The sequence below is a fragment of the Mustelus asterias genome, chromosome 5, assembly GCF_964213995.1.
Source record: "Mustelus asterias chromosome 5, sMusAst1.hap1.1, whole genome shotgun sequence".
Taxonomy (NCBI): Eukaryota; Metazoa; Chordata; class Chondrichthyes; order Carcharhiniformes; family Triakidae; genus Mustelus; species Mustelus asterias.
In genome coordinates this window covers 2,523,097-2,545,318 of record NC_135805.1, presented here as the reverse complement: position 1 = coordinate 2,545,318, position 22,222 = coordinate 2,523,097, and the positions used below count along the sequence as shown (strand labels likewise).

The 22,222-nt window shown below is 48.3% G+C and overlaps 1 protein-coding gene across 1 annotated transcript in view; it reads left to right on the top strand.

The window, feature by feature from the left end:
* LOC144493937 (dynein axonemal heavy chain 6-like) overlaps positions 1-22,222 on the top strand; it is an 814,395-nt gene that overhangs the window by 222,607 nt on the left and 569,566 nt on the right. Inside the window, exons 26-27 of the mRNA XM_078213513.1 lie at positions 7,300-7,486; positions 18,549-18,628. Of these exons, the coding sequence (XP_078069639.1) occupies positions 7,300-7,486; positions 18,549-18,628 (267 nt within the window). The remainder of the gene's footprint in view (positions 1-7,299; positions 7,487-18,548; positions 18,629-22,222) is intronic.

Sequence of the window (22,222 nt, the reverse complement as noted above, 5' to 3'; positions counted from 1 at the left end):
TACCCCAGAGTCCAGTGAATTTTGATAAATAACTACTAACGCATCTGCTATTACCTCAGCCATTTCTTTCAGTATCCTGGGATGCATTCCATCTGGGCCCGGGGACTTGTCTACCTTCAGTCCCATTAGTCTACCAAGCACCACCTCCTTAGTAACAGTAATTGTATTAAGGACCTCACCTCCCACCAACTTTCGATCTCTAATATTTGGTAAACTATTTGTGTCTTCCACCGTGAAGACCAACACAAAGAATTTATTTAAAGTCTCAGCCATTTCCTCATTTTCCACTATTAAATCCCCCCTCTCGTCCTCCAAGGGTCCAACATTCACTTGAGCCACTCTATTCCTTTTTATATATTTGTAAAAATTTTTACTATCATTTTTTATATTTTGAGCTATTTAGTTTCATAATCTATCTTTCCTTCCTTAATCGCTTTCTTAGTCATTCTTTGTTGTTTTTTAAAGCTTTCCCAATCCACTAATTCTCCACTATTTTTGGCCACTCTGTACGCATCTGTTTTTATTTTAATACTCTCCTTTATTTCTTTCGTTATCCACGTCTGGTTATCCCTTTTCTTACAGTCCTTCTTTATCACCGGAATATATTTTTGCTGAGTACTTTAAAAAATCTCCTTAAAAATCCTCCACTGTTCCTCAGCTGTCCTACCTACCAGTCTGCTCGCCCAGTCTACATTAGCCAATTCCGCCCTCATCCTATTGTACTCCCCTCTGTTCAAGCAGAGGACACTGGTTTGGGACCCTACTTTCTCACCCTCCATCTGTATCAGAAATTCAACCATATTATGATCACTCAATCCAAGAGGATCCCTCACAAGAAGATCCTTAATTCTACCTGTCTCATTACACAGAACCAGATCTAAGATAGCTCGCTCTCTCGTAGGTTCTGTAACATACTGTTCAATGAAACAATCCCGACAGCATTCTAAGAACTCTTCCTCAAGCCCTCCACATCCAATTTGAGTCGACCAATCAATATGTAGGTTAAAATCCCCCATGATTATTGCCGTTCCGTTTTTGCACCCATCCATTATTTGCTTGTTTATAGCCCTTCCCACCTCTAAGTTATTATTTGGGGGCCTATAGACCACGCCTACCAGTGTCTTTTTCCCTCTACTATTCCTTATCTCCACCCACAACAATTCCACATTCTGCTCCTTAGAGCCTATGTCATCTCTCACTACCGTCCTGATATTATCCTTTATTAACAGAGCTACCCCACCTTCTTTTTCTACCTGTCTATTTTTCCTAAATGTTGAAACCGGGTCCAGATAAATGCTTTTTAAAAGACAAAATTGTACCCGCCTCTACTACTATCTCTGGCAGCTTGTTCCAGACACTCACCACCCTCTGAGTGAAAGAATTGCCCCTCTGGACACTTTTGTATCTCTCCCCTCTCACCTTAAACCTATGCCCTCTAGTTTTAGACTCCCCTACCTTTGGGAAAAGATATTGACTATCTACCTTGTCTATGCCCCTCATTATTTTATAGACCTCTATAAGGTCACCCCTCAGCCTCCTACGCTCCAGAGAAAAACGTCCCAATCTATTCAGCCTCTCCTTATAACTCAATCCATCAAGTCCCGGTAGCATCCTAGTAAATCTTTTCTGCACTCTTTCTAGTTTAATAATAACCTTTCTATAATAGGGTGACCAGAATTGCACACAGTATTCCAAGTGTGGCCTTACCAATGTCTTGTACAACTTCAACAAGACGTTCCAACTCCTGTATTCAATGTTCTGACCGATGAAACCAAGCATGCCGAATGCCTTTTTCACCACTCTGTCCACCTGTGACTCCACTTTCAAGGAGTTATGAGCATGTACCCCGAGATCTCTTTGTTCTGTAACTCTCCCCAACGCCCTATCATTAACTGAGTAAGTTCTGCCCTGGTTCAATCTACCAAAATGCATCTCCTTTCCTTTGTCTAAATTTAACTCCGTCTGCCATTCGTCAGCCCACTGCCCCAATTGATCAAGATCCCGTTGCAATTGGAGATAACTTTCTTCACTGTCCACCATGCCACCAATCTTAGTGTCATCTGCAAACTCATTAACCATGCCTCTTATATTCTCATCCAAATCATTAATATAAATGACAAATAACAGTGGACCCAGCACTGATCCCTGAGGCACACTGCTGGTCACAGGCCTCCAGTTTGAAAAACAACCCTCTACTACTAGAAGCCAATTTTGTATCCATTTAGATACCTCACCCTGGATCCCGTGAGATTTAACCTTATGCAACAACCTACCATGCGGTACCTTGTCAAAGGCCTTGCTAAAGTCCATGTAGACAACATCAACTGCACTGCCCTCATCTACCTTCTTGGTTACCCCATTGGATATAAATTGCTGGGGCCTTGAAAGAAATTTTTGCATCTTCACTGGCTACAGGGGAGGTCATGATGTGGAGATGCCGGCGTTGGACTGGGGTAAACACAGTAAGAAGTTTCACAACACCAGGTTAAAGTCCAACAGGTTTATTTGGCAGCAAAAGGCACTAGCTTTCGGAGCGCTGCTCCTTCTTCAGGTGAGTGGGAGTTCTGTTCACAAACAGGGCATATAAAGACACAAACTCAATTTACAGAATAATGGTTGGAATGCGAGTCTTTACAGGTAATCAAGTCTGAAAGGTACAGATAATGTGAGTGGAGAGAGCGTTAAGCACAGGTTTAAGAGATGTGTATTGTCTCCAGGCAGGACAGTTAGTGAGATTTTGCAAGTCTTTATATGCCCTGTTTGTGAATAGAACTTCCACTCACCTGACGAAGGGGCAGCGCTCCGAAAGCTAGTGGCTTTTGCTACCAAATAAACCAAATAAACCTGGTGTTGTGAGACTTCTTACAGGGGAGGTCCCAGAGGATTGGAGAATAGACAATGTTGTTCCTTTGTTTAAGAAGAGTAGCAAGAATAATCCAGGTAATTACAGGCCGGTGAGCCTTACGTCAGTGGTAGGGAAATTATTGGAGAAGATTCTTCGAGACAGGATTTATTCCCACTTGGAAATAAGTGGACGTATTAGAGAGAGGCAACATGGTTTTGTGAAGGGGAGGTCGTGTCTCACTAACGTGATCGAGTTTTTCGAGGAAGTGACGAAGATGATTGATGAGGGTAGGGCAGTGGATGTTGTCTACATGGACTTCAGTAAGGCCTTTGACAAGGTCCCTCATGGCAGACTGGTGCAGAAGGTGAAGTCGTATGGGATCAGAGGTGAGCTGGCAAGATGGATACAAAACTGGCTCGGTCAAAGAAGTCATGATGTGGAGATGCCGGCGTTGGACTGGGGTGAACACAGTAAGAAGTCTCACAACACCAGGTTAAAGTCCAACAGGTTTATTTGGTAGCAAATACCATAAGCTTTCGGAGCACTGCTCCTTCCTCAGATGGAGTGGAAATGTGCTCTCAAACAGTGCACAGAGACACAACATCAAGTTACAGAATACTGATTAGAACGCGAATCCCTAAAGCCAGCCAGGTCTTAAAGGTACAGACAATGTGGGTGGAGGGAGCATTAAACACAGGTTAAAGAGATGTGTATTGTCTCCAGACAGAACAGCTAGTGAGATTCTGCAAGCCCAGGAGGCAAGCTGTGGTGGTTACTGATAATGTGACATAAATCCAACATCCCGGTTTAGGCCGTCCTCATGTGTGCGGAACTTGGCTATCAGTTTCTGCTCAGTGACTCTGCGCTGTCGTGTGTCATGAAGGCCACCTTGGAGAACGCTTACCTGAAGATCCAAGGCTGCATGCCCGTGACTGCTGAAGTGCTCCCCCACAGGAAGAGAACAGTCTTGCCTGGTGATTGTCGAGCGGTGTTCATTCATCCGTTGTCGTAGCGTCTGCATGGTTTCCCCAATGTACTATGCCTCGGGACATCCTTTCCTGCAGCGTATCAGGTAGACAATGTTGGCCGAGTTGCAAGAGTACCTGGTAGATGGTGTCCTCACGTGAGATGATGGCATCCGTGTCGATGATCCGGCACGTCTTGCAGAGGTTGCTGTGGCAGGGTTGTGTGGTGTCGTGGTCACTGTTCTCCTGAACATAGAACATTACAGCGCAGTACAGGCCCTTCAGCCCTCGATGTTGCGCCGACCAGTGGAACCAATCTAAAGCCCCTCTAATCTACACTATTCCAATATCATCCATATGTTTATCCAATAACCACTTGAACGCTCTCAACGTTGACGAGTCCACCACTGCTGCAGGCAGGGCATTCCACGCCCTTACTACTCTCTGAGTAAAGAACCTACCTCTAACATTTGTCCTATATCTATCACCCCTCAATTTAAAGCTATGTCCCCTCGTGCTAGCCAACACCATCCGAGGAAAAAGGCTCTCACTATCCACCCTATCTAATCCTCTGATCATCTTGTATGCCTCTATTAAGTCACCTCTTAACCTTCTTCTCTCTAACGAAAACAACCTCAAGCCCCTCAGCCTTTCCTCATACGATTTTCCCACCATACCAGGCAACATTTTGGTAAATCTCCTCTGCACCCTTTCCAACACTTCCACATCTTTCCTATAATGCGGCGACCAGAACTGTACGCAATACTCCAAATGCGGCCGCCCCAGAGTTTTGTACAGTTGTAGCATGACCTCCTGGCTCCGAAACTCAATCCCTCTACCAATAAAAGCTAACACACCGTACGCCTTCTTAACAACCCTATCAACCTGGGTGCCAACTTTCAGGGATCTGTGCACATGGACACCCAGATCCCTCTGTTCATCCACACTACCAAGTATCTTACCATTAGCCCAGTACTCTGTATTCCTGTTACTCCTTCCAAAGTGAATCACCTCACAGTTTTCCGCATTAAACTCCATTTGCCACCTCTCAGCCCAGCTCTGCAGCTTATCTATGTCCCTCTGTAACCTGCCACTTCCCTCCGCACTGTCTACAACTCCACCGACTTTAGTGTCATCCGCAAATTTACTAATCCATCCTTCCACGCCCTCATCCAAGCCATTAATAAAAATGACAAACAGCAGTGGCCCCAAAACAGATCCTTGCAGTACACCACTAGTAACTGAACTCCAGGATGAATGTTTCCCATCAACCACCACCCTTTGTTTTCTTACAGCTAGCTAATTCCTGATCCAAACCACTAAATCACCCTCAATCCCATGTGTCCATATTTTCTGCAAAAGCTTACCATGGGGAACCTTATCAAACGCTTTGCTGAAATCCATATACACCACATCAACCGCTTTACCCTTATCCACCTCTTTGGTCACCTTCTCAAAGAACTCAATAAGGTTTGTGAGGCACGACCTACCCTTCACAAAACCGTGCTGACTATCCTTAATCAAATTATTCCTTTCTAGGTGATTATAAATCCTATCTCTTATAATCCTTTCCAATACTTTGCCCACAACAGAAGTAAGGCTCACCGGTCTATAATTACCAGGGTTGTCCCTAATCCCCTTTTTGAACAAGGGGACAACATTTGCTATCCTCCAGTCTTCTGGCACTGTTCCTGTAGACAATGACGACACAAAGATCAAAGCCAAAGTCTCTGCAATCTCCTCTCTAGCCTCCCAGAGAATCCTAGGGTAATCCCATCCGGCCCAGGGGACTTATCTATTTTTACCCTTTCCAGAATTGCTAACACCTCCTACTTATGAACATCAATCCCATCCAGTCCAACAGCCTGCATCTCAGTACTCCCCTCAACAACACTGTCCCTCTCCAGTGTGAATACCGACAAAAAATATTCATTTTGTGCCTCTCCTATTTCTTAAGGCTGGGTAGTTTGCTGCGGACAATGGTCTGTTTGAGGTTGCGTGGTTGTTTGAAGGCAAGAAGTGGGGGCTTGCAGAATCTCACTAGCTGTTCTGTCTGGAGACAATACACATCTCTTTAACCTGTGTTTAATGCTCCCTCCACCCACATTGTCTGTACCTTTAAGACCTGGCTGGCTTTCGGGATTCGCGTTCTAATCATTATTCTGTAACTTGATGTTGTCTCTCTGTGCACTGTTTGAGAGCACATTTCCACTCCATCTGACGAAGGAGCAGCGCTCCGAAAGCTTATGGTACTTGCTACCAAATAAACCTTTTGGACTTTAACCTGGTGTTGTGAGACTTCTTACTGTGTTGGTCACAGAAGACAGAGGGTAGCAGTGGAAGAGTGCGTTTCTGAATGGAGGGCTGTGACAAGTGGTGTTCCTCAGGGATCAGTGCTGGGACCTTTGCTGTTTGTAATATATATAAATGATTTGGAGGAAAATGTAACTGGTTTGATTGGTAAGTTTGCGGACAACACAAAGGTTGGTGAATTTGCGGATAGTGATGAGGACCATCAGAGAATACAGCAGGATATAGATCGGTCGGAGACTTGGGCGGAGATGGCAGATGGAGTTTAATCCAGACAAATGTGAAGTAATGCATCTTGGAAGGTCTAATAAATATAGGAAATATACAGTAAATGGCAGAACCCTTAGGAGTATTGATAGGCAAAGGGATCTGGGTGTACAGGTACACAGGTCACTGAAAGTGGCAATGCAGGTGGAGAAGGTAGTCAAGAAGGCATACGGCATGCTTGCCTTCATCGGCCGGGGCATTGAGTTTAAAAATTGGCAAGTCATGTTGCAGCTTTTCGAACCTTAGTGAGGCCGCACTTGGAATATAGTGTTCAATTCTGGTCGCCACACTACCAGAAGGATGTGGAGGCTTTGGAGAGGTTACAGAAAAGATTTACCAGGATGTTGCCTGGCATGGAGGGCATTAGCTCTGAGGAGAGGTTGGAGAAACTTGGTTTGTTCTCACTGGAACGACGGAGGTTGAGGGGCGACCTGATAGAAATCTACAAGATTATGAGAGGCATGGACAGAGTGGATAGTCAGAAGCTTTTTCCCAGGGTGGAAGAGTCAATTACTCGGGGGCACAGGTTTAAGGTGTGAGGGGCAAGGTTTAAAGGAGATGTACGAGGCAGATTTTTTACACAGAGGGTGGTGGGTGCCTGGAACTCGTTGCCGGGGGAGGTGGTGGAAGCGGATACGGTAGTGACTTTTAAGGGGCGTCTTGACAAATACATGAATAGGATGGGAATAGAGGGATATGGTCCCCGGAAGGGTAGGGGGTTTTAGCTCAGTCGGGCAGTATGGTCGGTGCAGGCTTGGAGGGGCCGAAGGGCCTGTTCCTGTGCTGTAATTTTCTTTGTTCTTTGACAGTGGGGTGGTGCCTGATGCTGCCAGTCCCATTTCTCCCAGATACTCAGTCTAGCAGTAGCTTCTGGTCCTAACATCAGTCTGACTCCTGTTTTCATTGCCTTAGATATGAAGGACGCGTGGAACTCCCAGACAACCTGAAATCCTTGTTCCGACCAGTGGCAATGATGGTGCCGGATTCCCAGCTAATCGCAGAGATCATACTGTTCTCTGAGGGGTTTAAATCAGCCAAATCCCTCTCTGGAAAGATTGTTGATGTATATCAGCTCGCCAGCAAGCAATTATCCCAACAGGTAAGAGCCAATCTTCCCCTCTATCTCCTGTAACTAATCTCCTGAAAGATTATTAAAGCTGCTTCAGTTCAGGGCTTGATCTGTAATTGACAATTGTAATTGTGAAATTACAGAATTCACAGCACATTCATCATTATTCAAGCTATTTTTGCACAACTGTTATATTGAATCTGTGACTCATTTCAGAGCTTCTATAGTTCAGTACCTGACAGCCTCAGTCAATGACTGCACCAATCAGTTTACTGAAGCGCAACTATTCAGACTCAATGACCAGGAGGTCAGAAATATCACAGTTACAATTGCTGAGCTGCCCTGGGCTTATTGCACTCGGCTCCTGGGGCAGACAAAACCAGCCAGCAGTCAGGGAGGGATGTCCCATTCCGGACCACTATCCAATCACCCCTGCTGGAATGAGCGCAGGTGAGGGTATGAACAGGTCTGGCTGTGAAGTGTGAAAGTCAGTATTTAAACGCACATGGTAAAGGGCTCACCATGAGGATTTGCACTGCCTTTTTCATTTCAGATGCAGACGAACCTGAACCAATCTTGGAAGCACAAGGAAAGGAGTTGGGGTGGGAAGGAAAGTCTTGTTCAGAGATAGTGCTATCAATCAGAACATTGAATACAGGTGTTGGGACGTCTTGTCGAAGTTGTACAAGACATTGGTAAAGCCACACTTGGAATACTGTGTGCAATTCTGGTCACTCTATTATAGAAAGGATATTATTAAACTAGTAAGAGTGCAGAAAATATTTACTTGGATACTACTGGGAATTGATGGTTTGAGTTATAAGGAGAGGCTGGATAGACTGGGACTTTTTTTTCTGGAGCGTAGGAAGCTGAGGGGTGATCTTATAGAGGTCTATAAAATAATGAGGGGCACAGATCAGTTAGATAGTCAATATCTTTTCCCAAAGGTAGGGGAGTCTAAAACTAGAGGGCACAGGTTTAAGGTGAGAGGGGAGAGATACAAGTGTCCAGAGGGGCAGTTTTTTCACACAGAGGGAGGTGAGTGTCTGGAACGATCTGCCAGAGGCAGTAGTAGAGGCAGGTACAATTTTGTCTTTTAAAAAGTGTTTAGACAGTTGCATGGGTACGATGGGTATAGAGGGATATGGGGCAAATGCGGGCAATTGGGATCAGCTTAGGGGTAAAAATAGGGCGGCATGGACAAGTTGGGCCAAAGGGCCTGTTTCCATGCTGTAAACCTCTATGACTCTATCTGCTCACGTTGGCTCCATTCTCCATTCTTTTGCCGAAATCCATTTAAACTACATCGACTGCACTACCCTCATCTACACATCTGGTCATCTCCTCAAAAAATTGCCCTCCCTCTGACGAAGCCATGCTGACTATCCCTGATCAAACCTTGCCTCTTGTTTAACATCCTGATTCTCATGTCAATGTTCTCAATGAGCTATCTTCATTGGTTTCCTCCCTCAGCTTTTGGCTTCAGGTGGTTTCATCTTAATTCATCATATTAATTCTCTGAGTTCCCTGCTGGGCCTTAATCTCACTCTCTATGTAAAATCCCCATCTCACATGGCCCTGCAATCCTCAGAGTAGCTTCCACAGATAACACCATCTCTGATCAATTCTGATCAATTGCTCTCCATCCACTTTGCTTCCCTGACCCAAAAAACCACACTTCCTCTCTATCCGCCCCATCTCTGATCACCATAAACTAAAGACCACACCCTGATGCCCACTTTTAATACCCTCGTGCTGATGTAACCATAACTCTGTCCCACCCTGGCAGCTCCTCCTAACCCTAACCCTTATCTCAATTTCCCATGCAGAAATGACTGGAGATGCAGTCGGCTGGGTTAGCCATTCACTGCCATATCTGGTTGGACCAGGTAAACCTCTGTCAGGACCTGTCTGGGAAAACTGGTCATTATTGTAGAATGTTCCTGGAATATGAGAGTACACAGGTTTCTTTGCAGTGAACCTGCCTGTTAAATACCTCTCCCATGTCTCCTCTCTCCTCCCCTCCAACAAGTGAGAGGAGTGACGGCTTTCTTTGCCTCCTTTGATCAGCCGCACCTATCACCTCCTTCCCTTCCCCTGGCCCCACAGGGTCAAACTTCAGCTAAGATTCCCTGTTTCTCTCCCAGAAAGCCAAATGAAGTTTAAAAATACAGCAATCTTTACATATTTCATATTAATTTACACGGTTTCACTTGCTACGCAAACGTTTCCGAACACAACAGCCACAGATTTAATTTGTGTCTATCTGAGGCTCAAATGAATCCCTAGTTATTGCCCCCTCTTGCAAACAATTTACAATTAACACCTGTCCTATCCTCTCTGCCCTATCCTCACTGCCCTATCCTCACTGCGCTATCCTCACTGCCCTATCCTCACTGCCCTATCCTCACTGCCCTATCCTCACTGCGCTATCCTCACTGACCTATCCTCTCTGACCTATCCTCACTGCCCTATCCTCACTGCCCTATCCTCACTGCCCTATCCTCACTGACCTATCCTCACTGACCTATCCTCACTGCCCTATCCTCACTGACCTATCCTCACTGCCCTATCCTCACTGACCTATCCTCACTGCCCTATCCTCACTGCCCTATCCTCACTGCCCTATCCTCACTGCCCTATCCTCACTGACCTATCCTCACTGCCCTATCCTCACTGCCCTATCCTCACTGCCCTATCCTCACTGCCCTATCCTCACTGCCCTATCCTCACTGACCTTTCCTCACTGCCCTATCCTCACTGCCCTATCCTCACTGCCCTATCCTCACTGCCCTATCCTCACTGCCCTATCCTCACTGACCTATCCTCACTGCCCTATCCTCAATGCCCTCTCCTCACTGACCTATCCTCACTGACCTATCCTCACTGCCCTATCCTCACTGCCCTATCCTCACTGCCCTATCCTCACTAACCTATCCTCACTGACCTATCCTCACTGACCTATCCTCACTGACCTATCCTCACTGACCTATCCTCACTGCCCTATCCTCACTGACCTATCCTCACTGACCTATCCTCACTGACCTATCCTCACGGACCTATCCTCACTGACCTATCCTCACTGCCCTATCCTCACTGACCTATCCTCACTGACCTATCCTCACTGACCTATCCTCACTGCCCTATCATCTCTGGCCTATCCTCACTGACCTATCCTCTCTGACCTCTCCTCACTGACCTCTCCTCACTGACCTATCCTCACTGACCTATCCTCACTGCCCTATCCTCACTGACCTATCCTCACTGCCCTATCCTCACTGACCTACCCTCACTGACCTCTCCTCACTGACCTATCCTCACTGCCCTATCCTCACTGCCCTACCCTCACTGACCTCACCTCACTGACCTATCCTCACTGACCTATCTTCTCTGACCTCTCCTCACTGACCTCTCCTCACTGACCTCTCCTCACTGCCCTATCCTCACTGACCTATCCTCACTGCCCTATCATCTCTGGCCTATCATCTCTGACCTATCCTCACTGACCTATCCTCACTGCCCTATCCTCTCTGGCCTATCCTCACTGACCTCTCCTCACTGACCTATCCTCACTGCCCTATCCTCACTGCCCTATCCTCACTTGACCTATCCTCACTGCCCTATCCTCACTGCCCTATCCTCACTGCCCTATCATCTCTGACCTATCCTCACTGCCCTATCCTCACTGCCCTATCCTCACGGACCTATCCTCACTGACCTATCCACACTGCCCTATCCTCATTGACCTATCCTCACTGCCCTATCCACACTGACCTATCCTCACTGCCCTATCATCTCTGGCCTATCCTCATGGACCTATCCTCACTGCCCTATCCTCACTGACCTATCCTCACTGCCCTATCCTCACTGACCTATCATCTCTGGCCTATCCTCACTGCCCTATCCTCACTGCCCTATCCTCACTGCCCTATCCTCACTGCCCTATCCTCACTGCCCTATCCTCACTGCCCTATCCTCACTGCCCTATCCTCACTGACCTATCCTCACTGCCCTATCCTCACTGACCTATCCTCACTGGCCTACCCTCACTGACCTATCCTCACTGACCTACCCTCACTGGCCTACCCTCACTGGCCTACCCTCACTGCCCTATCCTCACTGCCCTATCCTCACGGACCGATCCTCACTGCCCTATCCTCACTGACCTATCCTCACTGACCTATCCTCACTGACCTATCCTCACTGCCATATCCTCACTGACCTATCCTCACTGACTTATCATCACTGACCTATCCTCACTGCGCTATCCTCACTGACCTATCCTTACTGCCCTACCCTCACTGCCCTATCCTCACTGACCTATCCTCTCTGACCTATCCTCACTGACCTATCCTCACTGGCCTACCCTCACTGCCCTATCCTCACTGCCCTATCCTCTCTGGCCTTTCCTCACTGACCTATCCTCACTGCGCTATCCTCACTGACCTATCCTTACTGCCCTACCCTCACTGCCCTATCCTCACTGCCCTATCCTCACTGCCCTATCCTCTCTGGCCTTTCCTCACTGACCTATCCTCACTGCGCTATCCTCACTGACCTATCCTTACTGCCCTACCCTCACTGCCCTATCCTCACTGACCTATCCTCTCTGACCTATCCTCACTGACCTATCCTCACTGGCCTACCCTCACTGCCCTATCCTCACTGCCCTATCCTCACTGGCCTATCCTCCCTGCCCTACCCTCACTGACCTATCCTCTCTGGCCTATCCTCACGGACCTATCCTCACTGACCTATCCTCACTGCCCTATCCTCACTGCACTATCCTCTCTGGCCTATCCTCACTGACCTATCCTTACTGCCCTACCCTCACTGCCCTATCCTCACTGCCCTATCCTCACTGACCTATCCTCACTGACCTATCCTCACTGACCTGTCCTCACTGACCTATCCTCACTGGCCTACCCTCACTGCCCTATCCTCACTGCCCTATCCTCACTGCCCTATCCTCACTGCCCTATCCTCTCTGCCCTATCCTCACAGCCCTATCCTCTCTGCCCTACCCTCACTGACCTATCCTCACTGCCCTATCCTCTCTGCCCTATCCTCTCTGCCCTATCCTCACTGACCTATCCTCTCTGCCCTACCCTCACTGCCCTATCCTCACTGCCCTATCCTCTCTGCCCTATCCTCTCTGCCCTATCCTCTCTGCCCTATCCTCTCTGCCCTACCCTCACTGCCCTACCCTCACTGCCCTACCCTCACTGCCCTACCCTCACTGCCCTATCCTCACTGCCCTATCCTCACTGCGCTATCCTCTCTGCCCTATCCTCACTGACCTGTCCTCACTGCCCTATCCTCACTGACCAATCCTCACTGACCATCCTCACTGCCCTATCCTCACTGCCCTATCCTCACTGCCCTATCCTCACTGCACTATCCTCACTGCCCTATCCTCACTGCCCTGTCCTCACTGCGCTATCCTCTCTGCCCTATCCTCACTGCCCTATCCTCACTGCCCTATCCTCACTGCCCTATCCTCACTGCGCTATCCTCTCTGCCCTATCCTCACTGCCCTATCCTCACTGCCCTATCCTCACTGCGCTATCCTCTCTGCCCTATCCTCACTGCCCTATCCTCACTGACCTATCGTCACTGACCTATCCTCTCTGGCCTATCCTCACTGCCCTATCCTCACTGACCTATCCTCTCTGGCCTATCCTCACTGCCCTATCCTCACTGACCCATCCTCACTGCCCTGAAATCTCTGGCCTATCCTCACTGCCCTATCCTCACTGACCTATCGTCACTGCCCTATCCTCACTGACCTATCGTCACTGACCTATCCTCACTGACCTGTCCTCACGGACCTATCCTCACTGACCTTTCGTCAATGACCTATCGTCACTGACCTATCCTTACTGCCCTATCCTCACTGACCTATCCTCACTGCCCTATCCTCACTGACCTATCCTCACTGCCCTATCCTCACTGACCTATCGTCACTGACCTATCGTCACTGACCTATCCTTACTGCCCTATCCTCACTGACCTATCCTCACTGCCCTATCCTCACTGACCTATCCTCACTGCCCTATCCTCACTGCCCTATCCTCACTGACCTATCCTCACTGGCCTATCCTCTCTGACCTATCCTCTCTGACCTATCCTCTCTGACCTATCCTCTCTGACCTATCCTCTCTGACCTATCCTCTCTGACCTATCCTCTCTGGCCTATCCTCACTGACCTATCCTCACTGAACTATCCTCACTGACCTATCCTCTCTGACCTATCTTCTCTGACCTATCCTTACTGCCCTATCCTCACTGACCTATCCTCACTGACCTATCCTCACTGCCCTATCCTCACTGACCTATCCTCACTGCCCTATCCTCACTGCCCTATCCTCTCTGACCTATCCTCTCTGACCTATCCTCACTGACCTATCCTCACTGCCCTATCCTCACTGACCTACCCTCACTGACCTATCCTCACTGACCTATCCTCACTGCCCTATCCTCACTGCCCTATCCTCACTGCCCTATCCTCACTGCCCTATCCTCACTGCCCTATCCTCACTGCCCTATCCTCACTACCCTATCCTCACTGCCCTATCCTCACTGACCTATCCTCACTGCGCTATCCTCACTGCGCTATCCTCACTGCCCTATCCTCACTGCCCTATCCTCACTGCCCTATCCTCACTGCCCTATCCTCACTGACCTATCCTCACTGCCCTATCCTCACTGCCCTATCCTCACTGCCCTATCCTCACTGCCCTATCCTCACTGCCCTATCCTCACTGCCCTATCCTCACTGCCCTATCCTCACTGCCCTATCCTCACTGCCCTATCCTCACTGCCCTATCCTCACTGCCCTATCCTCACTGCCCTATCCTCACTGCCCTATCCTCACTGCGCTATCCTCTCTGCCCTATCCTCACTGACCTATCCTCTCTGGCCTATCCTCTCTGGCCTATCCTCACTGCCCTATCGTCACTGACCTATCCTCACGGACCTATCCTCACTGCCCTATCCTCACTGCTGTATCCTCACTGACCTATCCTCACTGACCTATCCTCTCTGACCTATCTTCTCTGACCTATCCTTACTGCCCTATCCTTACTGACCTATCCTCACTGACCTATCCTCACTGCCCTATCCTCACTGACCTATCCTCACTGCCCTATCCTCACTGCCCTATCCTCACTGCCCTATCCTCACTGCCCTATCCTCACTGCCCTATCCTCACTGACCTATCCTCTCTGACCTATCCTCTCTGACCTATCCTCACTGACCTATCCTCTCTGACCTATCCTCTCTGACCTATCCTCTCTGACCTATCCTCTCTGACCTATCCTCACTGACCTATCCTCACTGACCTATCCTCACTGACCTATCCTCACTGACCTATCCTCACTGCCCTATCCTCACTGCCCTATCCTCACTGCCCTATCCTCACTGCCCTATCCTCACTGACCTATCCTCTCTGACCTATCCTCTCTGACCTATCCTCTCTGACCTATCCTCTCTGACCTATCCTCACTGACCTATCCTCACTGACCTATCCTCACTGACCTATCCTCACTGACCTATCCTCACTGCCCTATCCTCACTGACCTACCCTCACTGCCCTATCCTCACTGCCCTATCCTCACTGCCCTATCCTCACTGCCCTATCCTCACTGCCCTATCCTCACTGCCCTATCCTCACTGCCCTATCCTCACTGCCCTATCCTCACTGCCCTATCCTCACTGCCCTATCCTCACTGCGCTATCCTCTCTGCCCTATCCTCACTGCCCTATCCTCACTGCCCTATCCTCACTGCGCTATCCTCTCTGCCCTATCCTCACTGACCTATCCTCTCTGGCCTATCCTCACTGCCCTATCGTCACTGACCTATCCTCACGGACCTATCCTCACTGCCCTATCCTCACTGCTGTATCCTCACTGACCTATCGTCATTGACCTATCCTCACTGCCCTATCCTCACTGCCCTATCCTCACTGTCCTATCCTCACTGGCCTATCCTCACTGACCTATCCTCACTGACCTATCCTCACTGACCTATCCTCTCTGACCTATCTTCTCTGACCTCTCCTCACTGACCTATCCTCACTGACCTATCCTCACTGACCTATCCTCACTGCCCTATCCTCACTGCCCTATCCTCACTGACCTATCCTCACTGACCTATCCTCACTGACCTATCCTCACTGCCCTATCCTCACTGCCCTATCCTCACTGCCCTATCCTCACTGACCTATCCTCACTGCCCTATCCTCACTGCCCTATCCTCACTGCCCTATCGTCACTGACCTATCGTCACTGACCTATCCTCACTGACCTATCCTCACTGCCCTATCCTCACTGCCCTATCCTCACTGCCCTATCCTCACTGCCCTATCCTCACTGCCCTATCCTCACTGCCCTATCCTCACTGCCCTATCCTCACTGCCCTATCCTCACTGACCTATCCTCACTGCCCTATCCTCACTGCGCTATCCTCACTGACCTATCCTCACTGACCTATCCTCACTGGCCTATCCTCACTGCCCTATCCTCCCTGACCTATCTTCTCTGACCTATCCTCACTGCCCTATCCTCACTGCCCTATCCTCACTGACCTATCCTCACTGACCTATCCTCACTGCCCTATCCTCACTGACCTACCCTCACTGACCTACCCTCACTGACCTATCCTCACTGACCTATCCTCTCTGACCTATCCTCACTGCCCTATCCTCACTGCCCTATCCTCACTGCGCTATCCTCTCTGCCCTATCCTCACTGACCTATCCTCACTGCCCTATCCTCACTGCGCTATCCTCTCTGCCCTATCCTCACTGCCCTATCCTCACTGCCCTATCCTCACTGCGCTATCCTCACTGACCTATCCTCACTGACCTATCCTCACTGCCCTATCCTCACTGCGCTATCCTCTCTGCCCTATCCTCACTGCCCTATCCTCACTGCCCTATCCTCTCTGCCCTATCCTCACTGCCCTATCCTCACTGCCCTATCCTCACTGCGCTATCCTCTCTGCCCTATCCTCACCGCCCTATCCTCACCGCCCTATCCTCACTGCCCTATCCTCACTGCCCTATCCTCACTGACCTATCCTCACTGCCCTATCCTCACTGACCTATCCTCACTGGCCTATCCTCTCTGACCTATCCTCTCTGACCTATCCTCACTGGCCTATCCTCTCTGACCTATCCTCACTGACCTATCCTCACTGCCCTATCCTCACTGACCTATCCTCTCTGACCTATCCTCACTGGCCTATCCTCACTGACCTATCCTCACTGGCCTATCCTCACTGACCTGTCCTCACGGACCTATCCTCACTGACCTATCCTCACTGCCCTATCCTCACTGACCTATCCTCTCTGACCTATCTTCTCTGACCTATCCTCACTGCCCTATCCTCACTGACCTATCCTCACTGCCCTATCCTCACTGACCTATCGTCACTGGCCTATCCTCTCTGACCTATCCTCACTGACCTATCCTCACTGCCCTATCCTCACGGACCTATCCTCACTGCCCTATCCTCACTGCCCTATCCTCTCTGACCTATCCTCAGTGACCTATCCTCACTGACTATGCACAGTGACCTATCCTCTCTGACCTCTGGTCAGTGACCTATCCTCAGTGACCTATCCTCTCTGACCTCTGGTCAGTGACCTATCCTCAGTGACCTATGCTCACTCTCTTTTGCTGGCTCACAGTTAACATCACAATATTAAACTTCTTATTCTTCTTTTCAAATCCCTCCATGAGCTCGTCCCTCCCTATCTTGGCAAACTCCTCCAGCCCTACAACCCTCCACAATATCTGCACTCATCTATTTTTGTTATCTTGAGCATCCCCAATGGGACCTGAGCTCCTAAACATCTGTACTTCCTTCCTGTCACTAAAACATACCTCTTTGAGTAAGATTGAGCAGTCTGCTCTCATCTCTCTGTACCTGGTTCAGTGTTATATTCCGTGTTATACTCCCTCTACAACTGATGTACAGTCACAAGTCACACACCACCTGACTTGGAAATATATCATCGTTCCTTCACAGTTGCTGGGTTAAAATCCTTGAACTCTCTCCCTATCAGCACTGAGGGTGTACCTACACCATGTGGCCTTCTCAACGGCAATTAGGGATGGGCAATAAATGCCGCCTTGCCTGCAACACATTCCCTGAAAAAAAATGGCAGAGGGAGTTTAACCCTGATAAGTGCGAGGTGATTCATTTTGGTAGGAGAAATTTGAATGCGAATTGCAGGGTCAACGGCAGGGTTCTGAGGAATGTAGAGGAACAGATCTTGGGGTTCATATCCACAGATCTCTGAAGGTTACACTCAAGTGGATAGAGCCGTGAAGAAGGCCTATAGTGTGTTAGCGTTCATTAACAGGGGGTTGGAGTTTAAGAGCCGTGGGGTTATGCTGCAACTGTACAGGACCTTGGTGAGACCACATTTGGAATATTGTGTGCAGTTCTGGTCACCTCACTACAAGAAGGATGTGGAGACACTGGAAAGAGTGCAAAGGAGATTTACCAGGATGCTGCCTGGTTTGGAGGGTAGGTCTTATGAGGAAAGGTTGAAGGAACTTGGGCTTTTCTCTTTGGAGCGGAGGAGGTTGAGAGGAGACTTAATAGAGGTTTATAAGATGATGAGGGGGATAGATAGAGTGAACGTTCAAAGACTATTTCCTCAGGTGGATGTAGCTGTTTCTAGGGGGCATAACGATAAGGTTCATGGTGGGAGATATAGGAGGGATGTCCGAGGTAGTTCTTTACGCAGAGAGTGGTTGGGGTGTGGAATGGACTGCCTGCAGTGATAGTGGAGTCGGACACTTTAGGAACTTTCAAGCGGTTATTGGATAGGCACATGGAGCACACCAGGATGATAGGGAGTGGGATAGCTTGATCTTGGTTTTGGACAAAGCTCGGCACAACATCGAGGGCCGAAGAGCCTGTTCTGTGCTGGACTGTTCTATGTTCTATAATCAAAAAAATGTTTCTCTAAAACTTCTTGGAAAGTTTTATGACTTTAAAGTTGCCAGATTATTGTTACTGAAATGTCTGTCTCTGACCTCTAACCCACCCTCTCTCTTTTCCTGTCTCCATAGGACCATTATGATTTTGGAATGAGGTCGATAAAGTCTGTGTTAGTGATGGCAGGACAGAAGAAGAGAGCAGTTGAGATTGAGTAAGTGTACTGATGGGAATCTGTTTAATCTCTCCCTGATTGATGCAATGGAATGAGCCAGTTTCCTATCAGGGATTTATTTTCCCACGGTCGAAGACTCCAATCTCAACAAGAAGCTTGAAAGAGAAACAGTTAACAAAGAAGATCATTCTCCCTGATGGGGGAGAGGGACAGACAGAGTTACACTGCCCTGCTCAAAAATCTGCTTCCTGGAGCCACAGAGGGAGCTTGAAGGAGAGTGTCTGACAGTGAGGGCAATTCATGAGATAATGCTGCAAGCTATTTCAACAACCTTTCTAATGATAATACTGTATCATTCCAGTGAGGAGTTTAGTTTAATTAGAGTCATAGATGTTTACAGCATGGAAACAGGCCCTTCGGCCCAACATGTCCATGCCACCCAGTTTTTAACCAAGAAGCGAGTCCCAATTGCCTGCATTTGGCCCATATCCCTCTATACCCATCTTACCCATGTAACTGTCTAAATGTTTTTTAAAAGATGGTCCAAAGATGTGCGGGTTAGGTTGATTGGCCAGTTTAAAATTGCCCCAGAGATGTGTAGGTTAGAGGGATTAGCGGGTAAATATGTGGGGGTAGGGCCTGGGTGGGATTGTGGTAGGTGCAGACTCGATGGGCCGAATGGCCTCCTTCTGCACTGTAGGGTTTCTATGATTCTATGAAAAGACAAAATTGTACTCGCCTCTACTTCTGCCTCTGGCAGCTTGTTCCAGACACTCACCACCCTCTGTGTGAAAAAATTGCCCCTCTGGGCACTTTTGTATCTCCCCCCTCTCAAAGAACAAAGAACAATACAGCACAGGAACAGGCCCTTCGGCCCTCCAAGCCCGTGCCGCTCCCTGGTCCAAACTAGACCATTCTTTTGTATCCCTCCATTCCCACTCCGTTCATATGGCTATCTAGATAAGTCTTAAATGTTCCCAGTGTGTCCGCCTCCACCACCTTGCCTGGCAGCGCATACCAGGCCCCCACCACCCTCTGTGTAAAATATGTCCTTCTGATATCCGTGTTAAACTTCCCCCCCCCCGTCACCTTGAACCTATGACCCCTCGTGAACGTCACCACCGACCTGGGGAAAAGCTTCCCACCGTTCACCCTATCTATGCCTTTCATAATTTTATACACCTCTATTAAGTCTCCCCTCATCCTCTGTCTTTCCAGGGAGAACAACCCCAGTTTACCCAATCTCTCCTCATAACTAAGCCCCTCCATACCAGGCAACATCCTGGTAAACCTCCTCTGTACTCTCTCCAAAGCCTCCACGTCCCTCTGGTAGTGTGGCGACCAGAACTGGACCCAGTATTCCAAATGTGGCCGAACCAACGTTCTATACAACCGCAACATCAGACCCCAACTTTTATACTCTATGCCCCGTCCTATAAAGGCAAGCATGCCAATTGCCTTATTCACTACCTTCTCCACCTCTCACCTTAAACCTATGCCCTCTAGTTTTAGACTCACCTAACTTTGGGAAAAGATATTGACGATCCAGCTGATCTATGCCCCTCATTATTTTATAGACCTCTATAATATCACCCCTCAGCATTCTACACTCCAGGGGAAAAATTCCCAGTCTATCCAGCCTCTCGACTTTATATTGTGAATAAGACAGCATGGGGGGTCCATTTGGCCTGTGGTGTCTGTGCCAGCTCTTTGTAAATCTCTCTATCCTGCTCCTTCCCTCGAGACCCTCAAGAATGTATCGAATGAATTTAAAAGATGCCATTGAGTCTGTTGTAGCCAGGTTAAAGGGGCTATAGAAATGGATGTAGTTGTTGATGATGATGCACTCCAAGTAATTTATCTGTGCCAGATGAAAAGCATCCTGTGGAGACTGGGAACTTTAGTCCTGGGGCCACTGCCCGTTCCTGCTCATTGTTGAGAATCTCATATCTGCTTTGAAGTGATCTGGGAGCCTGCTGTCATTTACCATTATAGCAGCTCTGTCAGTCCCCTGGGCTGCAGGAATGGGGTTTGGGCATTGCATTTGCTCGTGGGAGAACTGCCAGCTCCAGAGACGTGACAGTTATTATCTAATCCACAAGATCTAATCAGCACAGCTCAGCCAGGGAGTGAAAGTAACACAGCTAATTGTAACTGAGGGGGCTAATTTGCTAGCGCACTAAAGTTCAGAGTGGTGCTGTGATGAGAGATTGATGAATTATGTATCTGGGTGCTTTAATGAACACTGCCTGCGAAACATACTTGTTTATCGTCCTCAGTAACTGAAGGTGTAAAGTGGCGAAAGTAACATGTTTATCTGTGCTAAACACTTTGACAAGCGAGGATCTGTTCCTGTTCCTGAGACACAGCAGCAACTGACGTTCTGTGTACTCCTTGAGTTATTTCAGTACAACTTCCAGAGACCAGTCACCAGCAGAGAAAAACATGTGCCGTGTAAATAAAAATAAGTGAATCTGCAGCCCCGTTTGTATTTCCAAAATATTTGTTGCCATTTACTGAAGATCCTTTTCCCTTGACTTCTGTCCCTCACGACTGCTGAAACCTGCTGACCTTTCTCAAAGACCAAAGTTGGTATTGACTAACTAAACTTTTTAATAATCTAACCTCATCCAATCCACTTCAATAAGGCCTTTGACAAGGTCCCTCATGGCAGACTGGTGCAGAAGGTGAAGTCGCATGGGATCATAGGTGAGCTGGCAAGGTGGATACAAAACTGGCTCGGTCAAAGAAGACAGAGGGTAGCAGTGGAAGGGTGCATTTTTGAATGGAGGGCTGTGACAAGCGGCATTCCTCAGGGATCAGTGCTGGAACCTTTGCTGTTTGTAATATATATAAATGATTTGGAGGAAAATGTAACTGGTTTGATTGGTACGTTTCTGGACGACGCAAATGTTGATGGATTTGCGGATAGTGATGAGGACCATCAGAGGATACAGCAGAATATAGATCAGTTGGAGACTTGGGCAGAGAGATGGCAGATGGAGTTTAATCTGGACAAATGTGAGGTAATGCATTTTGGAAGGTCTAATAAAGATAGGAAATATACAGTAAATGGCAAAACCCTGAAGAGTATTGATAGGCAGAGGGATCTGGGTGTACAGGTACACAGGTCACTGAAAGTGGCAATGCAGGTGGAGAAGGTAGTCAAGAAGGCAGACAGCATGCTTGCCTTCATCGGCCGGGGTAGTGAGTTTAAAAATTGGCAAGTCATGTTGCAGCTTTACAGAACCTTAGTTAGACCACACTTTGAATATAGTGTTCAATTCTGGTCGCCACATTACCAGAAGGATGTGGAGGCTTTGGAGAGGGTACAGAAAAGATTTACCAGGATGTTGCCTGGTATGGAGGGCATTAGTTATGAGGAGAGGTTGGAGAAACTTGGTTCGTTCTCATTGGAAAGACAGAGGTTGAGGGGCGACCTGATAGAAGTCTACAAGATTATGAGCGGCATGGACAGAGTGGATAGAAGCTTTTCCCCAGGGTGGAAGAGTCAATTACTAGGGGGCATAGGTTTAAGATGCGAGGGGGAAAGGTTTTTTACACAGAGGGTGGTGGGTGCCTGGAACTCACTGCCGGGTGAGGCAGTGTAAGCGGATACGGGAGGGACTTTTA